The sequence below is a fragment of the Crocodylus porosus genome, unplaced genomic scaffold, assembly GCF_001723895.1.
Source record: "Crocodylus porosus isolate Cpor-Errol unplaced genomic scaffold, CroPor_comp1, whole genome shotgun sequence".
Classification (NCBI taxonomy): domain Eukaryota; kingdom Metazoa; phylum Chordata; order Crocodylia; family Crocodylidae; genus Crocodylus; species Crocodylus porosus.
Window position 1 is genome coordinate 442,952 of NW_017728899.1, and position 25,584 is coordinate 468,535.

Below are 25,584 nucleotides of genomic sequence, written 5' to 3' on the forward strand. Positions count from 1 at the left end.
TTGGCTTTCCTGGTTTGCTCCCTGCAGGACCGGACCAGTGCAGAATAATCCTCCTTGGAGGTGAATCCTGTCCTCCATCCTTTGTAGGCTTTTCTTTTTAGCCTCAGGAGGTCTGCTAGATCCCTGGAGAGCCAGGGGGGCTGCTGTGCCTTCTTGCTGCCTTTCCTCTGAGATGGAATAGACTTAGCTTGTGCCTTGAGGATCGCTTCCTTGAAGAGCAACCACTCTTCCTGGACTCCCCTCCCCCTGGGGTCATCGTCCCTTAGGGCCTGACTGATCAGCCTTCTGAGCTTGTCAGAGTTGGCTTTCCTGAAGTCAAGGACTTCCGTGTTGCTGACTGACTTGCCAGCTTTACGGCAGATGGTGAAGGTGATTAGCTTGTGGTCACTGTCATCCAGCTTCCCATCGATCACTAGGTCATCGATTAGGTCATCCCCAGTAGCCAGTACCAGGTTGAGCAGCGCTTTACCTCTCATTGGCCCGTAGACTTCTTGAGTCAGGTAGAGGCCATCCATGCACGATAGGAAGCTTTGCAACTGCTCAGATTTTGCTGATTGATCCTCCCACGAGATGTCCGGGTAATTGAAGTCACCCATGACAACCAAGGTCCTAGAGCATGCGGCCTCAGCCAGCTCCCGGGCGAACTCCTGGTCAAGCTCTTGACTTTGGGTGGGAGGTCTGTAGTAGACTCCCACCGTTGTATCCCCTGTGCCATGTTCCCCACGGATTTTAACCCAGAGGGTCTCCAGTCGTCCACCCTGGTCACCAATCAGCTTGCAGGGATGCATAGCTTTCTGTGGTATACTCTGTGGTATTTGATTTTGTTGCCACTGTATTTTTTTGGGGGTGGCCTTTATGTTCAGCTTTAAACTCAAGCATGGGGTTTTGTCATGTTGTTATTGCCTCCTGTCTCACCATCCTCTATTATCTAATATTCTCATTTTTTCTGTTGTTGGAGTAAGATTTTGCATGTTGATTCCACTGCTTATAAAACTACAGGCAGTCCTCAGACTTACCACACAATTGGTTCCTGAAAACCAGGTCTTAAGTCAAAACATTGTAACTCGGAACGGATTGCCTCATAAGAAACGACGTTATAAATTGGGGATTGGTTCCTGAACCAAGGCCCGATACCCTATTTTCACTGAAAATACCCCAGAATTTTGTATTCGATTAATTATAGATGAGTAATATAGCTACGTTAATGAATTTATATGGTAAATAGCAAACATATTGATTTGGAAGGACTTCTTTGAGGTGACTTGGTTGGACTTTTTTGAAGGGTTCTAGGTTCTTGACTCTCAGGAGTCTTGGCTGCAGGTTTTTCTGGAGTATAGTCCACTTTCTTAAAGTGTCCAAGGAAGTTTGGACAGACGTTCTCCAGGGAGACGAGCGACACAGCGAACTTGTTCGCTGGCACGGCGTTGCATTGGATCAAGGATTGTAAAGTCGAAACTGATGTCATAAAGGTGAAACAGGGTGTCCATTTATAAACGTTGTAAGTGCAAAACGTTGTAACTCGAAACGTAAGTTGAGGACTGCCTGTATCTCTGCACACAGTTTTCCTGTAATAGGTGTTGATGATGCACTTTTGTTTTTCCTGGTGCTTTCATTATAACTAAGATGTGTAATGCTGCCCAAACACTTTTGAGCGTTGCAAGCATCGCTCTCCATCCTTTTGGAAAAGAATGTCTTTCAAGAATTGGAAATGTCCATGGTCTGACACGTAGGAGGAACTTGCTACACAATATAAGACCTGACCCAATGCCAAAATAACTCAGCTACTTGGAGGACGGAGTGATATTTTACCTGGTCTACTGCATCTAGAAATGAATGATGTACACTGCTGTTGAACAGGTGGAAAACAACTATTCCCAGTCCTTGTGGTCCATGAGATGAAATGCTACATTTGTGGGGCTTCTTGTCCATCTTGTTTACCCATTGCCTCAATGCCTTTATTTATTGATTTCACCGGGGGACCTTTTCACTCTGCTTCACATTAAATGAGAGACTGGAATCCTTGCTTTCTACATTTGTCCTCTAAGTGATCCCCAGAGTGTTTTGTTAATGATACAGGTATGGGAAGCATGGTGACTATGAGACGAGCTTAGCCTAAAATCTGTGTCAGTTAATTTTCTAATATGTTTTCCAAACTTCTTGCTAACTTTTAATACTGAACACTGTAATGTTTCTTAAAGATTGGTTAACATTTACACTGTTGTTCTGGCTTGGTTTCCCATCAGAATTTAATAAGTCCTCTGCTTCTAGCAGTGCCAAAGGACTTACTATCTTTACAACCACACTTCCCCCTGAATAGTGAAAGTATCAGGCTCTTGAGCTATTTTGTAAAAATATTTTATTTTTTCAACCTAAGTTGCACTGTAATTCTCATTGACACATTTATGTTGTACTGCGTAGCACTAGTGCGGGACTTGAGCAGCTCCCAGACTGAAAGACTGTTATGAAAAGTGAGGCGACACCAGCGTCAAGCCCTGCATTCTGCTGCAAACGCTGCTTTGGCAGATAGTCCAGTAATGGCCCCAGACATAAACTCTGTTATCCAAGACATGAAGTTTTGACTCATCTTATCCTGAGATACTAAATGGCTGGTTTGGACTTCAGCGTGTTAGGCCTGTTCATATGGGGTCCCGAACCTGTGATAAGGGAACAAAGGCTGCGTCCACAAGTGCATGGATGCTTGGTTCCCTGGGGACAACTAGCCGTGGTGCACCTTTAGCTTGTACTCGTCCCTGGGGAGCGCCTGCATCATGTACCCTCTGGCATGCAGCACAGTACTCCAAGTTGGTTAGGGGAGGCTGGGGCCAGCAATGGCTGGCCCCAGCAGCCTTACCCGGGGCCTCGGGGCCTCCCAGGGCTGCAGCAATGGCGATCCAGGCATGCAGCAGCCAGTGTGGCTCTGGCTGGCCAGGCTCCAGTTCTGAGCGGCGCACACTGCCCCCAAATGCTCTGCCCAGCCTTTTTTTTCCCCCATGGGTTTTCTTGCCCCTAGATATCCAGGAGTTCTCCCCCGCCCCCCATTCATGCAGCTCCTTTACAGCACGGAGAACAGCAGAGTGTGCAGTATGTGTGCTGCACAGCTGCTCTTACTTGGACACACAGCCGATAGGTCCTGTCACTTTGTTGCCTTATACATGTAGATCGGAGGTGTTAAACCCATGTGGCTCCGTGGGCTGGATGAGTCATTTGGGGGCAGTCTGCTGGCCAGATGAGTGTGTTAACTGGCCTCTGTATGCAGCGGGGCAGAATTTTATTGACTAGCTCATGCCTTCATTGACTTTTGCCTCTCTATGCGAAAACATAAGTTTGGTCCGCTTCTGGTTAGTATTCATTTTGCTATGTTCATTTTGGGCTATAGATGAAACGGAATTCAGAAACTTTATTGTCTGGCTTGAAGACCAGAAAATCAGGCACTACAAGATTGAAGACCGAGGAAATTTAAGAAACATACACAGTGATGAATGGCCCAAGTCCTTTGAAAAGGTAATTTCATACGGGGTAACAATAACGTAAGTTATAAAACCATGTGCTGTATCTGTAATTAGTGATAAACGATTGCTGTTTTAACTGAAAGTTAAAGCAAATACATGCAAGGAAAAAATTGCGAACCCTTGAATTGCTTGAAATTGAACTATTTTCTAGAAGCCAAAATGCAGAGATAATAGGATGGTGTGATTTAGTGTACTTCATTTTCTCTGTAATTGGCATATGGTCAGTTACTGAAAACCTTGATACTCCTCGCCCGTTCCCTTCCTTGGTAAGGGGTTTCTGCCTTTCCAGAAGAAAACTGACCACCAGTCAGTTTCTGTGTGCATTAAATTCTTTGCATGTCAAGTATGGGAAAGAGCCCTTTGTTTTAATGCATGTACTGCGTATGAGCATTCTGACAGAAACGTTACGCCGTGCTTGTGCCACATCCGTGTTTCTTTGTTTTGATGGTTCAGTCCTTTACTCTGGCTCTTTGATTGCAAACCTGTTAGCATGTGTTAATCTTACTTGCCACAGTGAAACTGTTTGCAGCCTTCATAGTCCTGGGGATCTGGGCAATGGCAATTAGTACGCTGTATGCATGAGTCAGTAATACTGGAGGTGGAGTTCTCTCTTTCATTTGCTCTTACTCATGCCATGCTAGGGATGGAGGGATGGAGGCACTTTGGATGCTCTTAATTTTCTTCCATTATGTAATATCACTAAGAAAATATCTGTTTCTCACTGAGAGAGGAGCAGGTGTGCTTACTAAGATGATAGATATGAATGAGTTGTGCAGTGTAAAATACCTCACATGCATCACAGTAGAAATATGACCTGCTTTGCAGTGACAACTCTTATTGCTGACCTCGCGATACTAGGCTCTGTGGAGAAAGATATAGTTTGTCTGTCTGGAAAACTTATTTTGTCCAGGCTGTTGTACAATGTGAACTAGGTAGGTTTACTTCCAGCCAGTGATGGCGATAGATACACCATCCTTTGTTGTTGTTGTTTTTACTCTTCTACAGTATTTGAAAGATGTGAACTGTCCTTTCAAGCTGGAAGAGCGGCAAGAAACTGTTGACTGGCTGCTTGGGTTAGCTGTCAGGCTTGAATATGGAGATAATGGTATGGTCAGGTTTGAAAAATCCTTTATAATAATAACAACAAAACTATTCAAAATGCCTTGCCTATGATCTTTGAAATATTTTTAAAATTAAGCGAGGATAAGAAGCATAGTTACTTGAACATGCAGTTTAATATTTTTGTTTTGCAGCTGTTTTCCTTTCCAGCCCAGTTTTTCTGCAGAAGAGGACCTGGGGGTTACAGTGGGAAATAAGCTGAAGTGTGCCTTTGTTGTCAAGCGGGCTAATGGCATCCTGGGCTGCATTGGTAGGAGTGCTGCCAGCGGGTGAAGGGCAGTGATTTTTCCCCTCTGTTCAGCACTGGGGAGGCCACATCTGGAGTCCTGTGTCCAGCTCTGGGCCCCCCACTACAGAAGGACAAATTGGAGAGTCCGGTGCCAGGCAACGAAAATGGTTGCGGGGGCTGGGGGACATGACTTGTGAGAAGAGTCTGAGGGAACTGGGCTTATTTAGTCTAGAGAAGAGAAGGTCGAGGAGGATTAAATAGCAGCCTTCAACTCCCTGAAAGGGGGTTCAAGGGAGGATGGAGCCGGACTGTTTTCAGTGGGGGCAGATGACAGAACAAGGAGCAGTCGGCTCAAGTTGCAGCAAGGTGAGTTGAGGTTAGATATTAGGAAAAACTGTCTCACTAGGAGGATAGTAAAACACTGGAACAGTTTACCCAGAAAGGTGGTAGAATCCCATCCTTGGGGGTTAAGACCCAGCTAGACAAAGCCTTGTTTGGGATGAAGTGGCTGGGGTCAGTCCTGCTTTGAGCAGGGGGTTGGACTCCTGAGGTCCCCTCCATCCCTCATTTTCTGTGATTTTCTGGGTGATGCAGTAATGAACTGAGATTTGTTACTTAGCCTGTTTGCAGAGGAAGAACTAAAATAATAACCTCTTCTAGTGTTATTGTAGATAACCCCTTTTTAGATGCATATTTCCTCAACAACTAGCATGTCTCACACTTCTAACAAATGCGCTCATTTTTATAACCACAGGAAAATTAAGCTGCAGTATTTTAATTATGTTTTCTTAGATGAAGAGTGTCACATGAATGGGATCCATTTCACAGACACAGCACATTCTTGCATTTTTTACTGTCTGACATCCAGAACTTGTTTTTGGCTGAAATCTTTAACTTATGGTCTCACCTAATGTGATTGCTGAAAGGCTAGAGGGCCTTCAGTATCAATCCAGGATAGAAATCAAGTTGACAGCTTTATAAGCAGTTGTATATTGGTCATTCAAAAATCAGATGAATTGTTCCTTATTCTTAGAGCCTTCAGCATAGTTAAGTCTTCTCAGTCTTGAGTGTCCCAAGCAATGTGACTAAAGTTGGCATGTGTCTTAAATTCTGCCTCGGCTACCTGACAGTACATAGGTGATAATAAGAGGCCTCCTACCTGAGCAAGTTCTAGTAGACTGTAATTTATCTAGAGTTTCAGTAGTGCACAACAGTAACAGAGATCTTTAAACTTCTTAGCCAGGTACAGAAAATGTACTTTCCTTAGTTGCAGCTAGCAGTGTTCAGCAGTCCTTTTTTATGCTCTAGCACTCTTACTGTAAACCAGTTAGTCAACCAACTGTTTTAACTAATCCGTTTACTGGCTTCCTTACATTCATGAAACAAAGCTGGTTTTTATTTTAACAGCTGAGAAGTACAAGGACTCCACACCTGATGGTGCCAAAAATACTGATAATACGGGGAAAAGTGCAGAGCCACTGATAAACTTGGATGGTAAGTGTACAGTGTTTTTTTAAATTGTGTTGACCTAAATATGTTGTGCTGTATCTTGCATGTTGTGCTTCTCCTTACCTTTTTAAAGGGATTATTTTCTCATTATTTAATGTTTTAGGGTTTCTAGCAGCTTTAAATCATGTTAGAACCACATTTTGGAAGCTGTGATACTCTATTGCAATGTCAGCAATAATATCCTGGGGGATTTTATACTTACACTTGATGTGCATCTTTGAGGTAGTGTTTTGAGAACTTCTTATTTTCCAGCCTCTGCTTTCCTCTTTGATCTTTCTCTTTTATACCGGATGACATAGGAATGGTAGTATATTGTTCCAGAATAACTGCTCCTTACTCCAATCCTTTTGACTTTCATTGACAAATAACTTGGGGAGGGTGGGAGAATTCTTCCTACTGTAGGGCAGGGAACTTAAAGACTTGAACTGTATGGAGACAAACAGAAGGGGTCGAGGAAGGGTTATAGCTCTTTTTTTTTTTTTAATAGCTTTTTATAGAGGACATGGTGAGGTCAGAGATCACATGAGGTGAGGTGGGGTGGGAAGGAGCATTACTACATATACTGCAGGTGATTTTAACTGTGACATTGGGGCCAGCAGCTAGTGCTCCTTTTGTTCCTGTAGTAGTAAAGCAGCTTATCTTTTAGGGCAGTGGGAGCCAACCTTTGTTGCAGATTTGCCAAAAAACTTGCAGGCCCCTGGCTCTGCATTGCTCAGGACACACACCCACCCCAGGATGTATGGCACGCCCCTCCCACCCAGTATGGGCAGCACCCCTCTTCGCTGTGCTGTGCCACACCACATCCTTTGGGCCACTTCCTGCATGCTGTTCTCTGGCTGTACAATTTTTTGTTTTGTTTTGTTTTTTGCACCGCTCCTGGAAGCACTGCAATACCAGGCCGACGCATGGAGGGGACGGAGCAAGCTCCAGTTCCAGCTCCCAACACCAAAAATCTGCTCAATCTCTGGCTGTACCAGCACTGTTGCACCATACAGGGGCCTTGGAGTACTCTGCCTGTGAAGTTTCTTAGCTCTGGGCCATACCTCTCTATCTGCCCCTGCCCCTGGGCAGAAGCAGGCAGAGAGAGCAGGACTCCTGTGACAGCAGCTGGAGAGTGACAGGATACAGGGAGTGGAGCCCAGACCAGGAGCTACAGTTTAACCCTTCATGGGTCAGGTGTTGCCTGCGGGGGATTGCCAATTAGACAGCCCTGCTCTAGAGTTTCCACAGCTATCAAAAAAGCAGCATCTCCCATCATCAGTCTTCTTTCTTCTTAATCTAGATCTGCAGCCATTGCTACTCCTCCCATCCACCTGATCCAGTGCAATAAATCCTTTCAGTCCATTAAAGAAGAGGGTGCTGGGCCCTTTTTCGTTACTGTCTTTATTGCATTTTTTACTACTGAAATGCAACTATTGCATGCTAGATGTTTTTGATAAATAGCAGCAGCAATGGACACCAACTAAAATCGGCATTTATTTTAGCAAAGTGACCGCTATGTAACTCCCTAGTTCCACTCCCATAAAAAAAAAAAAACTCCAGAAAAAAATAAGATTTGATTTAGATATCAATCAAGTACAGTTAGGAAGTGCTGGGGAGACCTGTCTACAAAGCACAACGCTCTAAAGGTGTTTACAGAAGTGCTGTAAACATCCGGGCACGTTTTACAGTGCTGTAATTTAGAGCACTTTTTATATCACTATAGGGTGCATCCCCACAAGCGTGCATGTGCGGTTTGTGGCATTGCAAACTGCATGCATTTGCTGTGCTGCTGATTTGCAGCGCTGTGGTTTGTCTCTCTTAACACTGGGAGATCCCAGTGTAAAAAAACAAACAAAAAAAAAAAGCGGTGTGGTGCACGTGACAGCAGTGTGCACAGCCAGAAAGGGAGCCTTGCTGGCCAGAGCCATGCTCTGGCTGCTGGCCAGGCTCCAAGCTCCTGGATTGCCACTGCTGCTGCCCCAGAAGGCCATTAGGATCCCAGATAAGGCTGCTTCTGCTGTTTGTCCTGGGGGCAATGTATGTGCGCACTCGTGGGGATGTGCCCATAAAGTTACAGCGCTATTAAACATGACAGAAGTGCTGTGGTTGGTTGGGGGTGGGGTGGAACTAAGGTTCCCTGCACTTCCCAGGCTAGGAGGCGGGAGGCGCTCTGCAGCCTCCTGGGGCTTCTCCACTGGTCAGAAAAAAGACTAGTGTACAGAAGTTATTTATAGTGCTGTAGGTTGCTAAAGTGATGTAAAATACAGTGTTTCAAATTTAATACCTGGTTTAACAAGGTTTAATTTAAAGTGCTATACCCATTTTTAAAGTGATCTAAAGCTGTGCACTTCTGTTAAGTAAGGGCAGTGAAGTACTTTAAATAGCAAAAAAGCAACTTCTTTACACGCTGTAATGCACTGCATTTCTAAAGACTCATTCTGGCTTCATTTTTTAGGACTTCCTCAGATTTAGCATGCAGTTTGGGCTGAAAGCAGTGTGTGTGTGCATGTGTGTTAATGTCCTTGTTACATAATCATTTTTCAGACTATGAATGCATTAAAACTTCTTGGACGTTCTTAAAATGCAGAGCTAAGCCATAAACCATCACTGACAGTGATCAGTTAACTGCCCAAGGTAGTTCTTTTGGCTTTAATGGTACTACTTGCACAGCCAACTCTGAACCAACCCCTTAATCAAATTTGTCATTAATCTGACCCATGCATAGAATGGAACGCAACCAGTATTTTGAAACCAAGTGCAATGACCGTGTGGTTCGCTCTTGCAGTGAATAATCCTGACTTCAAGGCTGGTGTGATGGCTTTGGCTAATCTTCTTCAGATCCAGCGGCATGATGACTATTTGGTGATGCTTAAGGTGAGCTTCATGACTTTAACTCTGTGTATTTTGGAAATCTGGGAAGTATCTGCAGAATAATTTGGTATGGGAAATCAGTAGTTTGTTCTTGGGTACAAATGAAATGAATTAGGTTTAAACTTTTGGTGCTCCTGTTTGGCTTAAAAAGAAAATGTTGATCTTTGAAATTGTGTGTGTGGACATTTATGTTTAAAGAATTATCCTACTATTTACCTTTTTTTTAATTTGGTCCCTGAGAATTAATACATGAAGTGTGTCTTCCTACTGAGAATTCTGCTTATTTGTATTTCATGCCTTTTATCCCAGGGTTTCTAAATGCTTTAAAAACACTAATGAATTTAAGCCTCACCACAGTTGTGAAATAGATATTTGGTTTTAGAAGTTGAGAGAAACTTAGGGCAAACAACTTCTGATTTTAGTTAAAGGTGCAGGGCTTTATTGCAAGTCAGTGGCTCTGCGGCAGCTGCTTGTTTGTGCTGCAGTAAGTAGAAGCTGAACCATGGTAACTTGCCTCTCTTTCATTGAGAGCTAAGATGTTGATTTAACTTAATTCCAGAGCAGGAGCGTGCATGCAGGCAGCTGTGGCTGCTGTGATGGAGCAGCTGATGTGTGATAAACCTCCTGTACCTGTTTCCCTCCTACCCAACACACACTTCATCTATATGGAAGATAGATATGATATGAACAATGTGATGGGCCTGGGAACCTATGACACAAGCAAGAGTAGACTCTAGTCCTTCTGATTTCCAGCCCTGTGCATGTCCATGTACACACACAGCTGTCCTTTCTCTTTGCCAAAAGCCACATATGACCCAACTCACTTTTGAAATTGTGTTCCTTGTCCAGGTGCTTCATTGGAGAGGACATAAACTGATAGAAGTCTGTAGTCAGTTCTGTGATCAAAGCTATAATCAATCACTGTAATGGATTGCAGGTAGCTAACCAAGACCTTAGTCTTGATCAAAAAAAAAATCTTATGTAATAGTGAAATATACTAGGTATTCAGAAACAAAAGGATGAGGACCCCACCCTGCAGAGGTTACAGTCTACTCTGAAATATTTGGGGCAGTATTGTGGGTAGCAAAGTTAATGGTGTTTCCATATAAATGCATGGAAACTTGTGATAGTCATATTAAAATAGAATTTTTACACTTCTCTTACCTACATTGCTAAAAGCTAATGAAGCTATGTTGTTTGCATTTTCTGTGTAAATGCATTTTAATTTTTACTGTAAGGGAAAAAGGACCAAGTAGAGCCAGAAACATGGGGGAGGAAGGCAAAATGGGCAAAAAGGAACATAGTGTACAGGCTGGGAAAGGTCTCTTGCTTTTCACTGTGCTGCAACTAAATTACCATGTTGCAAGCCTAGTTGCATAAACAGTAGCTTTTTCCCATGGCTCATGTTGGTAAAATATGTCAATGAAACTACTTTTTTTATACGCAGTAGGGCAGTATCTACTGCAAATGAAAAATGTAATAATCCATATTCATTCTTGCATCTGTAGCAGAGTTACCTATAGAAAAGGCTAATGAAATACAAATATGCTAGTTAAAATTTACCTTTCCTAAGTAGCTTGAACTTCTCTTTGCCCAAACAAAATCTTGAAGTTGATCAAAGAGAACACTCTTCTCAGGGCACAGTGCTGAACGAAAATCTTAAATCTGTTTGTAACTTTGACTTTCATGCCAGATTTAAGATGCGTTAGCCAGATTCATATTTTTAATCAGAATCTTCCTCAAAACTAATTCCTTTTGGTTGAGAGAGTCAATTCACAGAATTCTGTGTTGCACATCAACCTTAAATCATGCACCAAACAGGAGAAATAAACAATGAGGTGGTGCATGTAGTAGTGCTTTTGTCCTACTTGGATAACTCAGGAGAGAAACAGTGCGAGAAGCAGCTGTAATAAGCTCAAAGCCTGCTCCATGGTCTAATTCTGGTGCTCTGATATGCCTTATGTATAGCTGTACATTCAGCCTGAAATGGTCATGGAATATTGAATCGTACCATGTGTGGGAGCTACTAAACTAGCCAGAAGGGCAGCAGGATTATGGGTAATTAGGGGTGCACCAATATAGATTTTTTGGGCTGATATCAATGGCCGATTGATAACAAGCCTTATTGGCTGATGATACTAATTTGATTGCCAATACGTAGCCTGGCAGCTTGGAGAGCAGCTTCCAGCTAGTACGTCTGGAGGCAGGGGGCGCAGGGCAGATAGTGCTGAGAGCAAGGGTAGGTGCTGCCCAGCTGCGGCGGGGCACAGGATGGAGCCACAAGCAGTAGTGCTGGGAGCAGGAGCAGCACTGGGAGGGGTTGTTGGGGGGCTACAGCACATTATTTTGGGGTGGACGTAGCCTACCCTGTAGCCCCCTTCCAAGCGCTGCTGCCATCTGCCCCTCCCTCCCCCAGCCCCCTGCCGGGAAGAGCCTGGTGCCAGCCCCAGCCTGCAGCAGGCAGACCATCTTTGCCACACGCACAGATCTGGGGAACAAATGCCCCCCCAGGCCTCCCCTGGGGGTGCATGCAATGGCAGAAGCCACACCCCTCTTCCCCCCCAAACCCCGGTCCTGGCTGGGCAGCGTCTGCCCCAGCCCCACTCCCTCACTGCAAGGGCTGTGATCTCCCCCCACTTCCTCCCCAACAGACTTACCAGCTGGACACTCTCCAAGCTGTTGGGCTGGCCGTGTGCATGCTGTGGCCACATACATGCACGCGGCATTTATTGGCGACATCATTGGCCACATCAGCCAAAAAAAGCCAATCACCAGTAATGTCAATTTTCCTTTTATCGGTACTGATACAATATGGACTGATGTATTGGTTCACCTCTATGGATAATCCCTTATCAAGACTCATTTGGGGGGCACGTTCATGTTTTTAAGGTAAATCCCTTGGGTTTTCCTGAACAACTATACTTACTCTAGCTTCTGTGCTGATGGAAATTGTTTAGCCTCTGGCATAGGACTCCCAGCAGCAGAAATTCTGTTTGTGGAGAGGCTGCAGAATATTATCACTGCCAGTGCAGCTTTAAAAATTGACCCCACTAATTTGGGATTGTGAGTGAGCAAATTTACTGAATCTGCTATATTGTGTGCTGGCAGAGCTTCTGTAGGGTGCCTGGTGGATGATAAATCTGCCCGTGACTGTCACAGTGCAAACAAATGTGTGCAGCTGATAACTTGGCTACCTAGGCATAGGATCCTTTCCCAGCACTATAGGACAAGAGTCTGGCTCATAATTTTAAAAAATCCATTTCCATGACAATGGCAAAGTTTTAAATAGGGCAGTTACACTGGGGCCTTTAATGACATTCCCAGAAATATGGACAAAAGACAGAGACTTGAGGGTGTAATCTCAGTTTCCTTGAGTACAAGTGCTGGGCAAAGATGCATCAACACAGAATTGAGTTACTTTGTTCTTTGGAACTAATTTTTTTTTTTTTTTTTTTAAAGGCAATTCGTATTTTGGTTCAGGAGCGCCTGACTCAGGATGCTGTAGCAAAGGCCAATCAGTCTAAGGAGGTATGTATATACAGTGCATGGGTTCATCATGTAACGAGGCTAGTCTCAAAATGGGAATCTCAAAACGGATGCTTGTAGTTGGAATCCAGGTGCACAACATTAAAACAACAGGTGAAAAAGGACTTACCCATGTGATAGAGCCTTTGTGATTCTGAAAGATCCAAAGAAAAGTCACAGGTGCTAAGTAAGTGCAAGACTTCCTTTATGACACACATCTAAGTATATTTGTACATGATAATTGTTCAATTGTTTCTTAATGCAGTATCATCATAAGTCCCTAACATCATAGTAATATGTCATAGATCAGGGTATCAAACATGCAGTCTGCCTGCCCATGCTGCCCCATTGATCCACAGGCTACCCCACGCTGCCTGGACTGTGGTGCTTGCTGGGGCCACGTGCAGGATCAGGCACGGGGTGGGGGTTCGTGGGCCTGATCTGGCCCATGGACCAGCCCTGTGCCAGTCATTGGGGCCACAGGGCCAGGTGAGTTTGACACTCCTGGAATAGATTTTCAATAATATTTTCCTGAATACAAAAGTCCTAGGTTAATTTTTCTTCTAGGTAGCATTGTTTGCTGAATAAGCAAAGAGAGATCCAAGTTCTAGGTACTAAAGTATTTCCAACTTCTCAGCTGGCTTTTATGGGGAAAGGAGGATTGGAATCTAGGTGTGGGTTCCCGTCATCTGAAAAAGTACCAAAATAACTTTATAATTTCACAGTTAAGCCTCAGAAGTAAATGAGAAATATCTAAGATAAGAAATATGGCTAGAAAGCCATTCTATGAGAGTTAGTGATGAATCCGTAGGACCATTTAGCACATTTTTGAGGGGAGTATTCACAGGGAACAACTGAGGGATATCAAATAATCATTTACTAAACATCCCAGCTCTTGAAACTTTTGCTCCATCACTGATGAGGGCAACTTGTACGTCTTTAGGATGAAACACTTTCTGGAACTGTCGCTCTAGAACAGAGACCTTTAGCCAGGCCCCTTCATCTCTTTTGACACCTACATCACAGCAGCATCTTCTGTATGTGATAATGTGGTATAAGAAAGCATCTCTTTTGATGGTCTGTAATCGGCAGTTACAAATGCCTCTTGGGGTACAACTTGTACTGATTTACAAAGCAGTGGTACAATAAACTAGGGCATTCTATTTTTATATGGGCCTTTTGAATAGCATTTGAAAACTGTTCAAAGAACAGGAAAACGTGGAAACAGCTGAGGCTGCTCCATCAGTGTTGGGTATAGAAGCTTAAATGGGTAAAAATTAACCCCCAGGGAAGCTTGTTGATATTCCGTATCTGGGTGCAGCACTGGAGTTGCAAAGTTAAAAGTTGGAGGGTTTTTTGTGGGGGAGAGGTTTCCCTGCCCCCTTTCTCTGTAAAAGGATACAGGCAGTTCTTTGTTTGGGAAAGGCAGGGCTCTTTTTTTTTTTTCTTTCTTTTTAGTGAGCTGGGGTTATTTGTTAATATTTTATGGCTCCCAAAAGTATGTCTGGCTCTTGGCAGGAGCTGTGGAACAAGATTGTCGGTACAGCCTAAATTGTAGAAGTGATGAAGATAAAGGGAGACAGCGTGTGAATGTTTCATAACATCATTTTACATGCCTTAACTGAGTGTCTGCACCTTGGTGGCTCTGCAAACAAATTAGGAAAACTAGGTCAGCAGAATAAATGGATTATGTACCGAACTGCTGGATCTCCTGTGGCACAGATACTAGGGGGAAAAGAGCAAAGATGGTAATCAACATGATGCATCATATAAATCAAGAGTGGCCAGCCTATGGCATGCGTGCCACAAGTGGCACTGGCAACCAGTGTGGTACATGGCAGGTTGGGAAAAGGACAGGCAGCACAGTGGTAGATAGGAGTAGAAAGCAGAGCAGCAGATATGGCAGGGACCCTAGGGAACTAAGCAGAGTAGCAGATTGGGCAGCGAGTTGGTGAGTGTGGGGCTGATCTATGACATGCCTGCCCAAAACAGTTGGTCCCACTGATAGAAATGATCACATCATCTGTGGGGCTGAATAACTGAACTGAGAGGCTAGCGAAGATGAAGTTTTCCTATCAAAGTCAGATTCAGATTTAGCCTACATTGGTAAAGACCAGAGTCTGCTATCTGAAGGGTCAGGTAGCCCCACTAAAAGCAGTGGATGGTCTTTGATCTGTACCTTGTGGACAAGACGACATACGGGTAGTCACAACGGACGTGCTCAGCAGCTTAGGCATAACGATGAAAGGCAGATTGAGCAAAGAAGCTAAGAAATGAAACGCTTAGCAAGGGGGCCTCCCTCCAACTGAAGGCTGGGCACGTGTGGGGTCGTGCAGGGAGACTTGGCTGCTCTGCCTGTGTCTGATCAAGTCTGAGGAGGGGGAAAGAAAAACAGAGAGAACTTCATTTTCTCGGGAAGCCGCATTTTTTTTTTTTATGGTTTTTTGTGTGTTTTCACTGCTATTAAATTCGCTTGAAATTACATATTCAAATAAACTGACACTAACTAGGTCAGTATGTATTCAGAGTCTAGACTAGGATTCTGATTGTATCAACTGGAAAAACTTTCAGCAATGACTTTTTAGAATATATGAGTGTTTCCTGTGGTATGTTTATAGGAAAGCAAACTCCTCTACAAATATACCACGTTGTGCTGAGAGTTCTCAATCTGTATACAACACTTACGGGATTTGATCATCAGACTCATTCTTAAAGTCTTTACAGGAAGTGTTTATATTCATCCATTGAGTTTGCATTATTGTGGTGTTTGGTCATTGGGTTAAGTTTTCATCCCTTTACAAGTCCTCTTGGTGCTGCCCCAGTGACACACAGAGAATTTAAAGTTGCCCAACAATGGCATTCAATTCTGCCAGCACAGGACTGTCAGCTGGTGTAGCCATCCCTTCAAGGCTTTCGTGGTGTAGTGGAAGTAGCAGGGGTGGGACAAAATACCGCACGTTTCCCTGGTCACGTGCACTGGAGTGGCTCATGAGACCCTTTATTTGCAGGTATGGGTTGGAGTAGCTTTGAGGCCATCTGATTGCTACCAGAGACCATTTCAGAAACACATAAGTAGAACTAGAAATGCCATGCATATTTTTACTATCATATTTTTTAGACTTTGCTGCGCTCCATATTGGGTGGGATTTTGAGTTCTTCAGCCCTGGCATCCTTTCCTCCAAAGTTACTTCAAAAAGCATAGAAGTAATATGAGTTTGTTTGTCTTTTCCCAAGGGTTTGCCTGTTGCTTTAGAAAAACACATTCTTGGTTTTGACACAGGAGGTAAGAGCTGCTTTTAACTCTTATTTTAAACAATGGAGCCACCTTGGACTAAAATAGTCATTTCATCTGACCCAATGTGGACAGTTTTTAGAAGAAAAAATGTTGCTTCCAGAAGCTGGCAGGGGAAGGAAATGATTACATTTGGCTTTTTGCTTACAAGAGCTTGTTTACAAAAATTCTGCTGAGCGTGAGAGGGAAAAGTCTGGCAATGGAGGAAATTATCATCCTGGGATACAATTGACAAAGATGTGCAGAGAATATCTCATGCTTTAACGGTGGGACCAGTGTTTAGCTGCTGTTCGTTTTGGTTTTCTGTTAAATCAGGATTAGTTAGTATGCACCACAGACTGGTGCGAGCTGATGGGTTGCTCTGAGTGACAGATGTCTCGAATCTAGTCCAGCCTGAGTGCTGGCATAGATGCATCTTCTTTTTATAGCTAAACCACCACTTGAAATGAATGGAGTCCATGCTTGTGTCTGCTCAGCCTTGGCCAGATTCAGAAGCAGAATATCACAAAAGTGCTATAAAGCCACATTAGGTCTTGCACAGAACATGCCTTGACCAGGCCAGATAATCAGGCCCACTGTTCCTAAAGAATTTAGGGCAAGCATAGAAAACTGTGGCTTGCTAATTGACTGAATCGCATCCAAAGGTTTTGAAGTAGAAAATAGTTGTTCTGTGTTAATACCATTTCTCTTTGTGCAAATCAATCAGATGCTGTCATTAATGAAGCTGCCCAGATTCTTCGATTGCTGCATATAGAAGAACTCCGAGAGCTGCAGACAAAAATTAATGAAGCCATAGTAGCAGTTCAGGCAATTATTGCTGATCCGAAGACAGACCACAGACTGGGGAAAGTTGGAAGATGAACAAAATTAAGACTTTTAAGTCTCTTGCATACCTAGTACAATTAGGAGTTATGTACACCTCTGGCATGCATTTTGAAATGGATATTGTTTCATTGTTTTGAAAGAAACCCAGGAAGAAAGTGAAGTCTTACTATTCTAGTGAATTACCTTTTTCTTTAAATAAATGAAGTGGGGGAAACAGCTAAAAGTTGTTCTGTTTAGCTATAAGTTAAGAAGTATAATAGTTAGTTTTCCTCTTTGTCCTTGGCCTTGTGTCTTAAAAGGAAGTTTGTTATAAGGATTTTTAGATTCTTTTGTGGATGTATTCCTGCATTGTGAAATACTAATCCTGGTACCATAACTACTTGTCATACAAGAGAAACTTGTGAAAAACTAGAGCCAAAACAAAATTTAAAACAACCATTTTATTATTTGAGTAATCTAGAAAAAGTGAGAGTTACATCTGAACAGGTATTTATGTACACATCTCGCTCTATAACAGGTAGCACAGCGAAGGCACTTCTTAAAAGACCATCAAACATGAATGATTAAATCTAGCACATTCTTCTAATATAAATACTAAAAGACATGCATTGAGGCAGAGGCAAAAGGAGTCTAGAATTGTGCTTTGGAAAAAATGTAGTGTACTTTCCATGTCCCATGATGGTTCTGCACACTTTCTGCAGTCATGCAATCTTTGCCTCTTCTGGGTTATTGACAGTGACCCAGTAAGACACTGCATTGAAAGCTTTCCATACACACTTAATTTTTTGGCTATAAAGGACCTATAGGTCAGATTGTCAAACTGTGCTTAAAAATTATTTGAGTTTTGTTTCATACAAATGAGAGAACACTGGAATAAGATACATTAAGACTTTTTCTTTTTTTTAAAGTTGCTTCCATAAGCAAAATTAAAGTAATGGCCTAATATTCACAGGGCCATTATTTTTTGTAGTATAGCAATGTTTTCATTTAAAAATACAGTAGTAAAGATTGAGGTATAACTTCAAAAAAATACTTGATGATGATGATGATCTTTTGCACTAAAGTAGATCACATCAGGGCCTATGGTAAGCATCTATGGCCTTTGTGGAAGGTTTCTTCCTCTTTGCTCCATGTGGTGTTAAGTCTTTGGGTCTGGCATTCTTCCTCCCAGTTTAAAGCCCAAACTTCCTTTTGTTGAAGTATCAGTAACTATTTCCTCACTGCAATGAGAGGAAACCAAATATGTATGCTTAGTGCACAAAAACAACAGCATATCCATTAGTATGACATAAGCAGGGCAGACTTTACCTCCTGGGCAATAGGGATACACTGCAGTTATTCCATAGAGATGGGACCGTTGTTCTGGAAGGTATTCCTCAGTAAGGGAGCCGGTATCCTTATTCACAGCTATAACACCATCCCTGGGGAGGAAAAAAAACCCAAACCTTTCCTTGCTCCTCAATCCTTTTCTAGAAAGAAGGATTGTTGTTAAAGAAGGAATCGCTGTGCTTCAGTCAGACCATCTCCGTACAACACGCCCAGATAGCTCACTTAGTAAACTTTGAATTGAGTCCATTCTTTGTGCTAGAGCTATCATCTTCATTTGGTGCTGAATCACTTGAGTGTGAGTGTTTGCACAGTGCAATGAAACACCATTCTGTGCTACCGCCTCATCCAGCAACAGTGTAGACATGTTAGCAAGACCTGAAAGTATGCGACCTTGGCATCCTAGTGCAGTGCTGCAGACAGCACTTTTTCCACCCCATCAGGAAATGAGTCTCATACTCTGCTCCTCCCTCAAATGCCCTTGTACCATTCCAAACCTGGCAGCTGGAAGAGCATGGGTAGTTTACGTGGCACGCAGCAAATTGGGGCAGGGACAGGCAGCAGAACAGCAGCTAAGGCGGAGAGCACAAGTCACAAAGCAGAGCAGCAGATCTGGTAAGGGAAGGGAGCGAGTGTCCGTTGGGGAGTGCGCTGGGCTGGTTTGTGGCATGTCTGCCAAAAATATTGGCCCTGACAATCCGAGGATGCATTATGGCTAAAATAGGACTAGCAGGTATTTTGTCACTAAATATTTGGCCTCTGGGACTGTGCTCTTTACCAGCATGTTGCCTACCTTCTCCAGTCGGTGTGGTAGAAGTGGTTGGCATAGCTAACGACACTGAAGGGGTAGTTGAGGTTATTCTGTATGACATGCCTTCCTGTTCCATCTGGGAACGTGCACTCCAGCTTCTTGGTTCCTTTTCAAATAAAACATTACATCAGGCAAAACACAAGGCAGGCTAGTTTCCATGCACTCTGCTGGAGGTGAGGTGACCCACAGTACTCTATGCAAACAGACCTTAGTCAGAAAAGCCCTGAGCAGTAGCTTACTCTCCCAGCTTGTACTGCGGGAAGGCAGGAATTCAGCTGAGCAAAGCTGACAAAACTACCTGCACAAATCACTTCTGCACCAGATGTGCCAGACATTGAAGTCCCAGTTTGACTGGGTATGTGTGCATGCTCCTCACTCCTCTGCAGAGGTCAAGTGAAGCAATTCCTCCTTGAGCCTGCTCTGAGTTTTGTTTGTATCCCTCTAGCTGCATTCCTGATTATAAATGTCGATTAAATGAAAGCTTCAGGCAGACTTTAATCTTAGACCTAAACAGTTCAGCTCAATGCAAAATCATAGAAATCAGAGAAGTGGGGCTGGAAAGGACCTCAAGAGGTCATTTAATCCAATCCCCTGCCTGAGACAAGAAGGGTCTTGTGTACCAAATGAGGATTGAACCTGTGACCATGGCATCATTAGCACCAAAAGGCATCTCTGTCAGGCATTTTCCATAAATGCTGGCACCTGTACAGAAAAATGCCTATCTTCAGACAGTAATATGGAGACTGGCTTGGTAAAAATTTCCCTAGTGCAGCAACTACCTCTAAGTATCTGTGGCAGAGCAGCCATAGCAGCTGTCACATACTGTAATACTAAGATGTTATTCCAGCAAAGCAGCGTGTAGCACTTAAGCACCGCAAGCAAGAAAAGTTTGTGTAGAATCTACACATTGACACATTCCTGCAGTTCTGATTTTAGGAGTTTATATTATTTCACTTGTCCTTGGAAAAAAAAATACTGACTCTCTGTGTCAGACCAGCAGTCACATCCCCATTGCAGGGTGCAGAGCAAGGGGCCTTTTGCTTTATATCATTATTCTCATCATTGCTCTAATTCTGTCACATCTGACGTGCTTAATCGGAGAAGCTGTCGCATAGCTAAAGCTGCACTTGTGGCGAAGGAGAGTTGGCCAGAGGCAGTGTTAGTAGATGCAGGCCAGCTAACGGACATGACTGAGCGCAGCACTGTACAGCCCTACCCTAAGAGGCTGGAGAAATTGCTGAAGGCATGCGTTTAGGGGCGGGGGAGGAGACTGCCTGAGAAAGCTGAAAATCCTCTTTTTTTAGCAAAGTAAGGGTTGAAGAGATTTCCCTTTTTAAGAGGTGGGATACAGCAAGAAGTAGGGAGTGGTATTTTTTTTTCGATCTGAATTCCCTTCCCTGCCTAGTGTATTTGTGTGCATTTCAATGGGCGTTAAGTCACCTGCATCTGCCCAACAAAGCAGTTTGGAGAAAGGGTCGAAAGTCAGGCCGTTGGGTAACCCGATGTCTTCATTCACCAGAATCCTTCTGTTGGCACCCTCAACCGTTGAGGTTTCAATTTTTGGTGCTTCGCGGTTCCAGTCTGTCCAGTAGAGGTTGCTATAGGGGAACCATTTAACAAGCAAGAGAACAAGACACAGTAATAATGAGTCACTTGGAAAACACGGGGATTACTAATTGAGAGATGAGTCCTGGACCTCCCATTATGCTTTACAGAACAGATTATTTTCTGATTTGAAACTAAAAAGGAAAGCCTGAGGGATCTCAAGAACATTTTACAAGGTGAGATAAGGACATTACTCTCCTGGTGATGTTTTCTACATTGCAGTGGTACACTCAGGGGATATATCAGAGGCAACAGAGGGTTCAAAAGCTGAACATTTTAACATTTTACCTTTGTTTTTGAAGGGTTTCCTGTCGAATAATCAGAGGAAAAAAATATAGGGCAAAGGTATGCCTCTGTCTCTGACCACGGAGACATTGAGACTAACTTTCCAGGCAAGCTATTCCAGCCGATGCCAGTTGAAGTTCAAAGATACTTGGCTTCAGATGTAATTCAGCAGTGTCTGCTGTTTTTACTTCCCTTGCAGCTGAGCTGGTGTTTATTGTTTAAAGCAAAAGCACCTTGCTGGCTAACTCCTGATGAGTAGAACCGTGCACAAAACCCTTCCATTTTCCCATGCATGAAGTGTCGATCGTTTTTCCAGCTCTACTGTAATAAATGACTACAGGCTGCACTTCACACTAGGAGGATTCAGATCACTAATTCAACAGTGCCCTTCCAGCTGTGAAAACATTCAAGCAAACAGGACACAGTCCTTACTACTGGCTTCATCCCACTGAGCGCTCAGTGTGGTAAAAATGACAGTACGCTATCTACCTGACAGCTTCCAACATGACACCTGCAGTGGTGGCAAAAACAGGTGCGTCTTGCCTCTGAAGTTTCAGCTCCGATTACAGATTTACCAGTCACCTGCCACAGAGGCGAGTCTCTGGGTAACCTCTCCCCTGGTGCCATAATTACAGGCTTTGAAAAAGCTGAGAGGAAGCCCTGTTGCTCACCCTCTAATGGGATCCACGGTGATGGCACGAGGATTGACGAGATCGGTGCTGAAGAGAGCCCTGCGCTGCGACCCATCCAGGTTGGCACGTTCAATTTTATCCAGGCCGCTGTCTGTCCAAAACATGACCCTGCGCAGGTGATCCACCACCAGCCCTTCTGGACTCATCAGTCCTGCAGGAACGTGACAAGCAGAGCCCTGTCACCGCACAGGCTACAGGCCACGGCTGAAATCCTCCCCTGTGCCTGTTCAGCCATTATGTAGTAAGAGTTTTTGGTTGTAGCCACATTGGTCTAAGGACACAGGCAGATGGATAGATGTGATATCTTTTATTAGACGGATGCACTGAAAAAACACAATTTGCAAGCTCTCAGGCACAAGTGCCTATGCCTGAAGAATGGTGCTTGTGCCCAAAAGCTTGCAAAGAACTTTTTTCCAATGACTCAGTTGGTCTAATGAAAGAGGTCACATCTACCTGAAGAAGCTTGCCTACTGTTATGTAGTAGCATCTCTATTTTCCACCCCTCTAGTTGATTATATGGCCTGCCCTGTCAGTGCCTCTGAGACCCTCGCAGGCAGTGGTGATGGGTAATGGCCAAGAGAGAGCTGGGACCAGCGCTTAGAAAGGCCATGTTCCCACTCCCACGCTGCTTAGACCTCAGTTCGGAGAGGCCACGAGCAAGCTCAACCCCCAGTCACGGCCTGCCTGGCAACAAGCCTGATTAAAACCAGCGGAGATGGTCACTCACCTGAATTAATTACGGTTTCCGGCTCAGCCCCTGGTTCCAAACTTGCTCTGTTAACGGTTCGACCGGCAACATCCGTCCAATAGACCATTTTCCCTCTGCAGTCATAGTCAATTCCCACCACTATGGAGCCCTGTCAGGATTCAGAAAAAAGAGGAGATGACATGTTTTACTTTACAGCGAAGGTATTTTCTGGTCTAGAGCCTGTGGGAGGCAGTGTGAATTCAGCAACCCTGTGTCGTCTGCCTCTTGGCTGTATGCAAGAACCCAGAGGACCAAGCAGAGCTTTCCAGATTGAAGCTGGCGCATGTAACGGCCTTCCAGTTTTCGCTTCCTAATTGAAGGCTGTCACCCCAAAATGCACCCCGAGAGGTCACACACCAGCTCTCGGTTACTCTCAGCCCCACAGGCTCATTCTGGGAGACAGGAACGTGTAGCTTTTTTCTAAAGAGGGGAGGAAAGAGATGCGAAAGGGGGGTCAGCTGCCGATGCTGTCTCAGCCGATGCTCTCAGGAAAGCCCTCCGTGGTGCCCAGCCCCGGCAGGCTCGTTGCACTATCGAGCTGTCTCTTCTCGTCCATTAAAATGGTTTTAATTTCCTGCAGCCACAGGCAAGGTCGAGGAGCTCTGCTGAGGTGCCACGGGGTGGGACTGCGGCTGTAAAGGGAAGGAGACTGCCCGGGATGAGACTTACACATCAACTTCATTAAGTGCACAGCTGTGATGTGCTAATGACTTGAAAACAAGGCCAAGACAACCTAGGAAAACAGGAGTGAACCCTCCCTCAGCACTCAGGAGCTTTCACAGGGGAGGATCAGGGCTCTGTATAGCGAGCAGACTTGCTTTGGGTTGTTTTGCTCCCGCTGCCTTGTTAGCTGGAGTTAGAGAGGCCCAGAGAGCCTGTGTTATTGGCCACAAACCAGAGATCTGGATGACACAAGAGAGAGCAGCCATGTCTCCCTCTCCCAAATGCCCCCTCTCAGATGAAGTGGCCAGGCTCAGGCCCCACGGAGACCACCCAGAGCACACCAGGCCTCACCCTCCCAAGCCCGAGCAGCTCGGCTCCCCCCGCGATACGTTACATGCAGCGCCAGCAGGGTCTTGGCCGCCTCCTTCTGCAGCCGCGTGCCGTTGAGGGGCAGGTAGCCGATCTGGTGTCCCTGGGCATACAGCAGGAAAGTTCCCATGGCAGGCGGGGACACGTCTGGACGTGGCGAGGGCCGCACCGTGGGAGGGGCCACGCTGGGGAGACCTGTCGTTCAAACACAGGCGTCACGGCCCTGCCGGATGCCATGCCAGGGGCACGCGGGCCCTGAACCTGGTCCCAAGCCTGCAGGAGAACATGCGCTCGAATGCAGCACCTGAGTCTTCGCCGGTCACAACCTGTGGCATAACCACAACACGCCACCCACACAAGGGCTCAATGGCCCAGGTAAACCCCTTCCAGCCCCGTGCCGCGCAGCCAGCCCTCCCCCAGCACGCCACAGTGCTCTTACATGGCGGGGCCGTGCCGGGCTCCGACCGCGTCCCGTGAATCTCTCTGCCGTGTTCGTCCACGCACCAGCAGAAGCCGCTGTTGCCGTGGCACTGCAGCGGGCTGAAGCTGCCGGCCGCGTCGCACTGCGGCACGTAGTGGTCCTCACGTGGCCTGCCCCCGTAGTGGTCCAGCAGGCTCTGCCTCCAGCGCTCGCACATGGTCTGCGGCCTCGCCGTGGGCTCTAGAGTCGAGGGCAAGAGATTTGTAGGGGAGTGAGGGCCAAAGCAACCAACAGCTTCAGGGGAAGGCCATGGGGGTGTTTGCAATGTGCCTGCCAGGGACATGGTCACACGAGACCACAGTAGGTCCTCGTGGAAAACGCTTCTCCCTAGAGCAGTACCACCAGGGTGGCTTCTACCCGATATATAGACATCCGCCTTGGTTAGGCTATAAGGTGCAAATCCTATCCTGCCTTCTGTCTGATCTTGGGGGAGACTGGCCCGCTCCACTGTTCCTAGAGCAAGGCCAGCCGTGGAAAGCAGTATTGATGGAAAGAGCTGGACAGCAAAGGGAGATGAATTAAGGAGAGCAGCAGGGTCAGGTGGCTTTGGTGGCAGCAGAGAGAGAGAAGCCACAGGGCCATGCTCAAGCCTACGGTGATACACGTGTGGCACAACCCTGCAAGTTGCCATGAGTGGGTCACGTGTCTGTCCAGTGATGGCAATTAAGGGATCTTGTGCTACCTCCAGGTGGAAGTTCAAAGCCTGCTCCAGGCTTGTGCCAAAGCCCAGCCCCAGTCGACCCAGCTGTGAATGGCTGCCTGGCTGTTTAGCAAGGGGAAGCCAAAGCAGCTGCGTGGAAAGCCAGGCACATCACTCCCTTGGGCATTGCTGGCTGCAGGGACCAGCAGACCTGTTGCTTCCAGGAGCAAGCAGAGCTGACATATGCTGCCCAGCACCAACTCCATCATTTTTAGGGGCCTGAAAGCACCGTGGGGATAGACAAGGAGATGAGCCTGGCCAGGGGATGAGGGCACCTATCCTCCAGACACTGAGAAGCCCTGTTCCCCATGGTATCGAATGGGGGCTGCAGCCAAATCAGCAGTGGGTGTGAGGTCCCCAGGTGCCTTCCAATGGGGTGCTGCCTCCTGGACCCTGCATACCCCTGGAGGGCTCTCGCTTCCCAGGGAAGTCCTTTCGCCTTTTATCGTGGGACAGGTGGGCAATGGAGATGGAAGCAATGAGGCACTGGGATTTCCGGCCGGGTCTGGGCAGAGGCTTTCAGGGGGTCACCAGGGACCTCAGCTCCCTTCCGCAAAGCACCCCAGCTCCAGAGGTTTTGGCAGGAGAGGAATGCTCCCAACCAAACCCTGTGCCAGCTGCACCCCCAAGACTAGCAAGATGTCCTCTCTCAAAGTGGAAGGGCACGATGGGCTTGATGCTCAGAAAGGCCAGACAGGCCCCTCCATCATTCATAGGTACAAGAGTGGCTAGAGGCTCCATGGTGCTCAGTGCTGTACATATGCATAGTGCATGACAGTCCCTACTCAAAGGAGCCCATGCTGTAAGCAGACTTGCCCAATGTCCCGGCAGAACCAGGCTCCTGACCCCCACACCAGTGCCCCCGCTAGCAGGTGACAATCTCCAAGCAGGGGAAGGAGGCAGAGGGCTCTGGGCTCGAGCTCAGCAGCCCCTTCCCCACTTCTCAGGGTCTGGCTCAGGGCACAGGGAAATCAGAGTGCACTTAGTTTCATAGTTTCATAGTTTGTAGGGTCGGAAGGGACCTGAGCAGATCATCTAGTCCG

The 25,584-nt window shown here is 45.6% G+C and overlaps 2 protein-coding genes across 3 annotated transcripts in view; one reads left to right on the forward strand and one right to left on the reverse strand.

The window, feature by feature from the left end:
- Positions 1-17,142, forward strand: part of CUNH14orf166 (chromosome unknown C14orf166 homolog) — a 19,687-nt gene extending 2,545 nt beyond the window's left edge. The window contains exons 2-8 of one of the 2 annotated variants that reach the window (XM_019556608.1): positions 3,377-3,501; positions 4,515-4,614; positions 6,265-6,351; positions 9,074-9,222; positions 12,679-12,747; positions 15,979-16,027; positions 16,743-17,142. In XM_019556608.1, coding sequence (XP_019412153.1) covers positions 3,377-3,501; positions 4,515-4,614; positions 6,265-6,351; positions 9,074-9,222; positions 12,679-12,747; positions 15,979-16,027; positions 16,743-16,897 — 734 coding nt within the window. In that variant the 3' untranslated portion in view covers positions 16,898-17,142. The remainder of the gene's footprint in view (positions 1-3,376; positions 3,502-4,514; positions 4,615-6,264; positions 6,352-9,073; positions 9,223-12,678; positions 12,748-15,978; positions 16,028-16,742) is intronic. The other variant, XM_019556609.1, reaches the window with a different exon arrangement.
- Positions 17,143-17,282: 140 nt separating this feature from the next.
- The window catches only part of NID2 (nidogen 2), a gene marked incomplete at its 5' end in the record, with an annotated part of 24,015 nt that continues 15,713 nt past the window's right edge, over positions 17,283-25,584 (reverse strand). Inside the window, 8 exons of the mRNA XM_019556591.1 lie at positions 17,283-18,081; positions 18,170-18,282; positions 18,981-19,104; positions 20,439-20,596; positions 21,560-21,731; positions 22,308-22,437; positions 23,386-23,555; positions 23,800-24,021. Coding sequence (XP_019412136.1) covers positions 18,071-18,081; positions 18,170-18,282; positions 18,981-19,104; positions 20,439-20,596; positions 21,560-21,731; positions 22,308-22,437; positions 23,386-23,555; positions 23,800-24,021 — 1,100 coding nt within the window. The remainder of the gene's footprint in view (positions 18,082-18,169; positions 18,283-18,980; positions 19,105-20,438; positions 20,597-21,559; positions 21,732-22,307; positions 22,438-23,385; positions 23,556-23,799; positions 24,022-25,584) is intronic.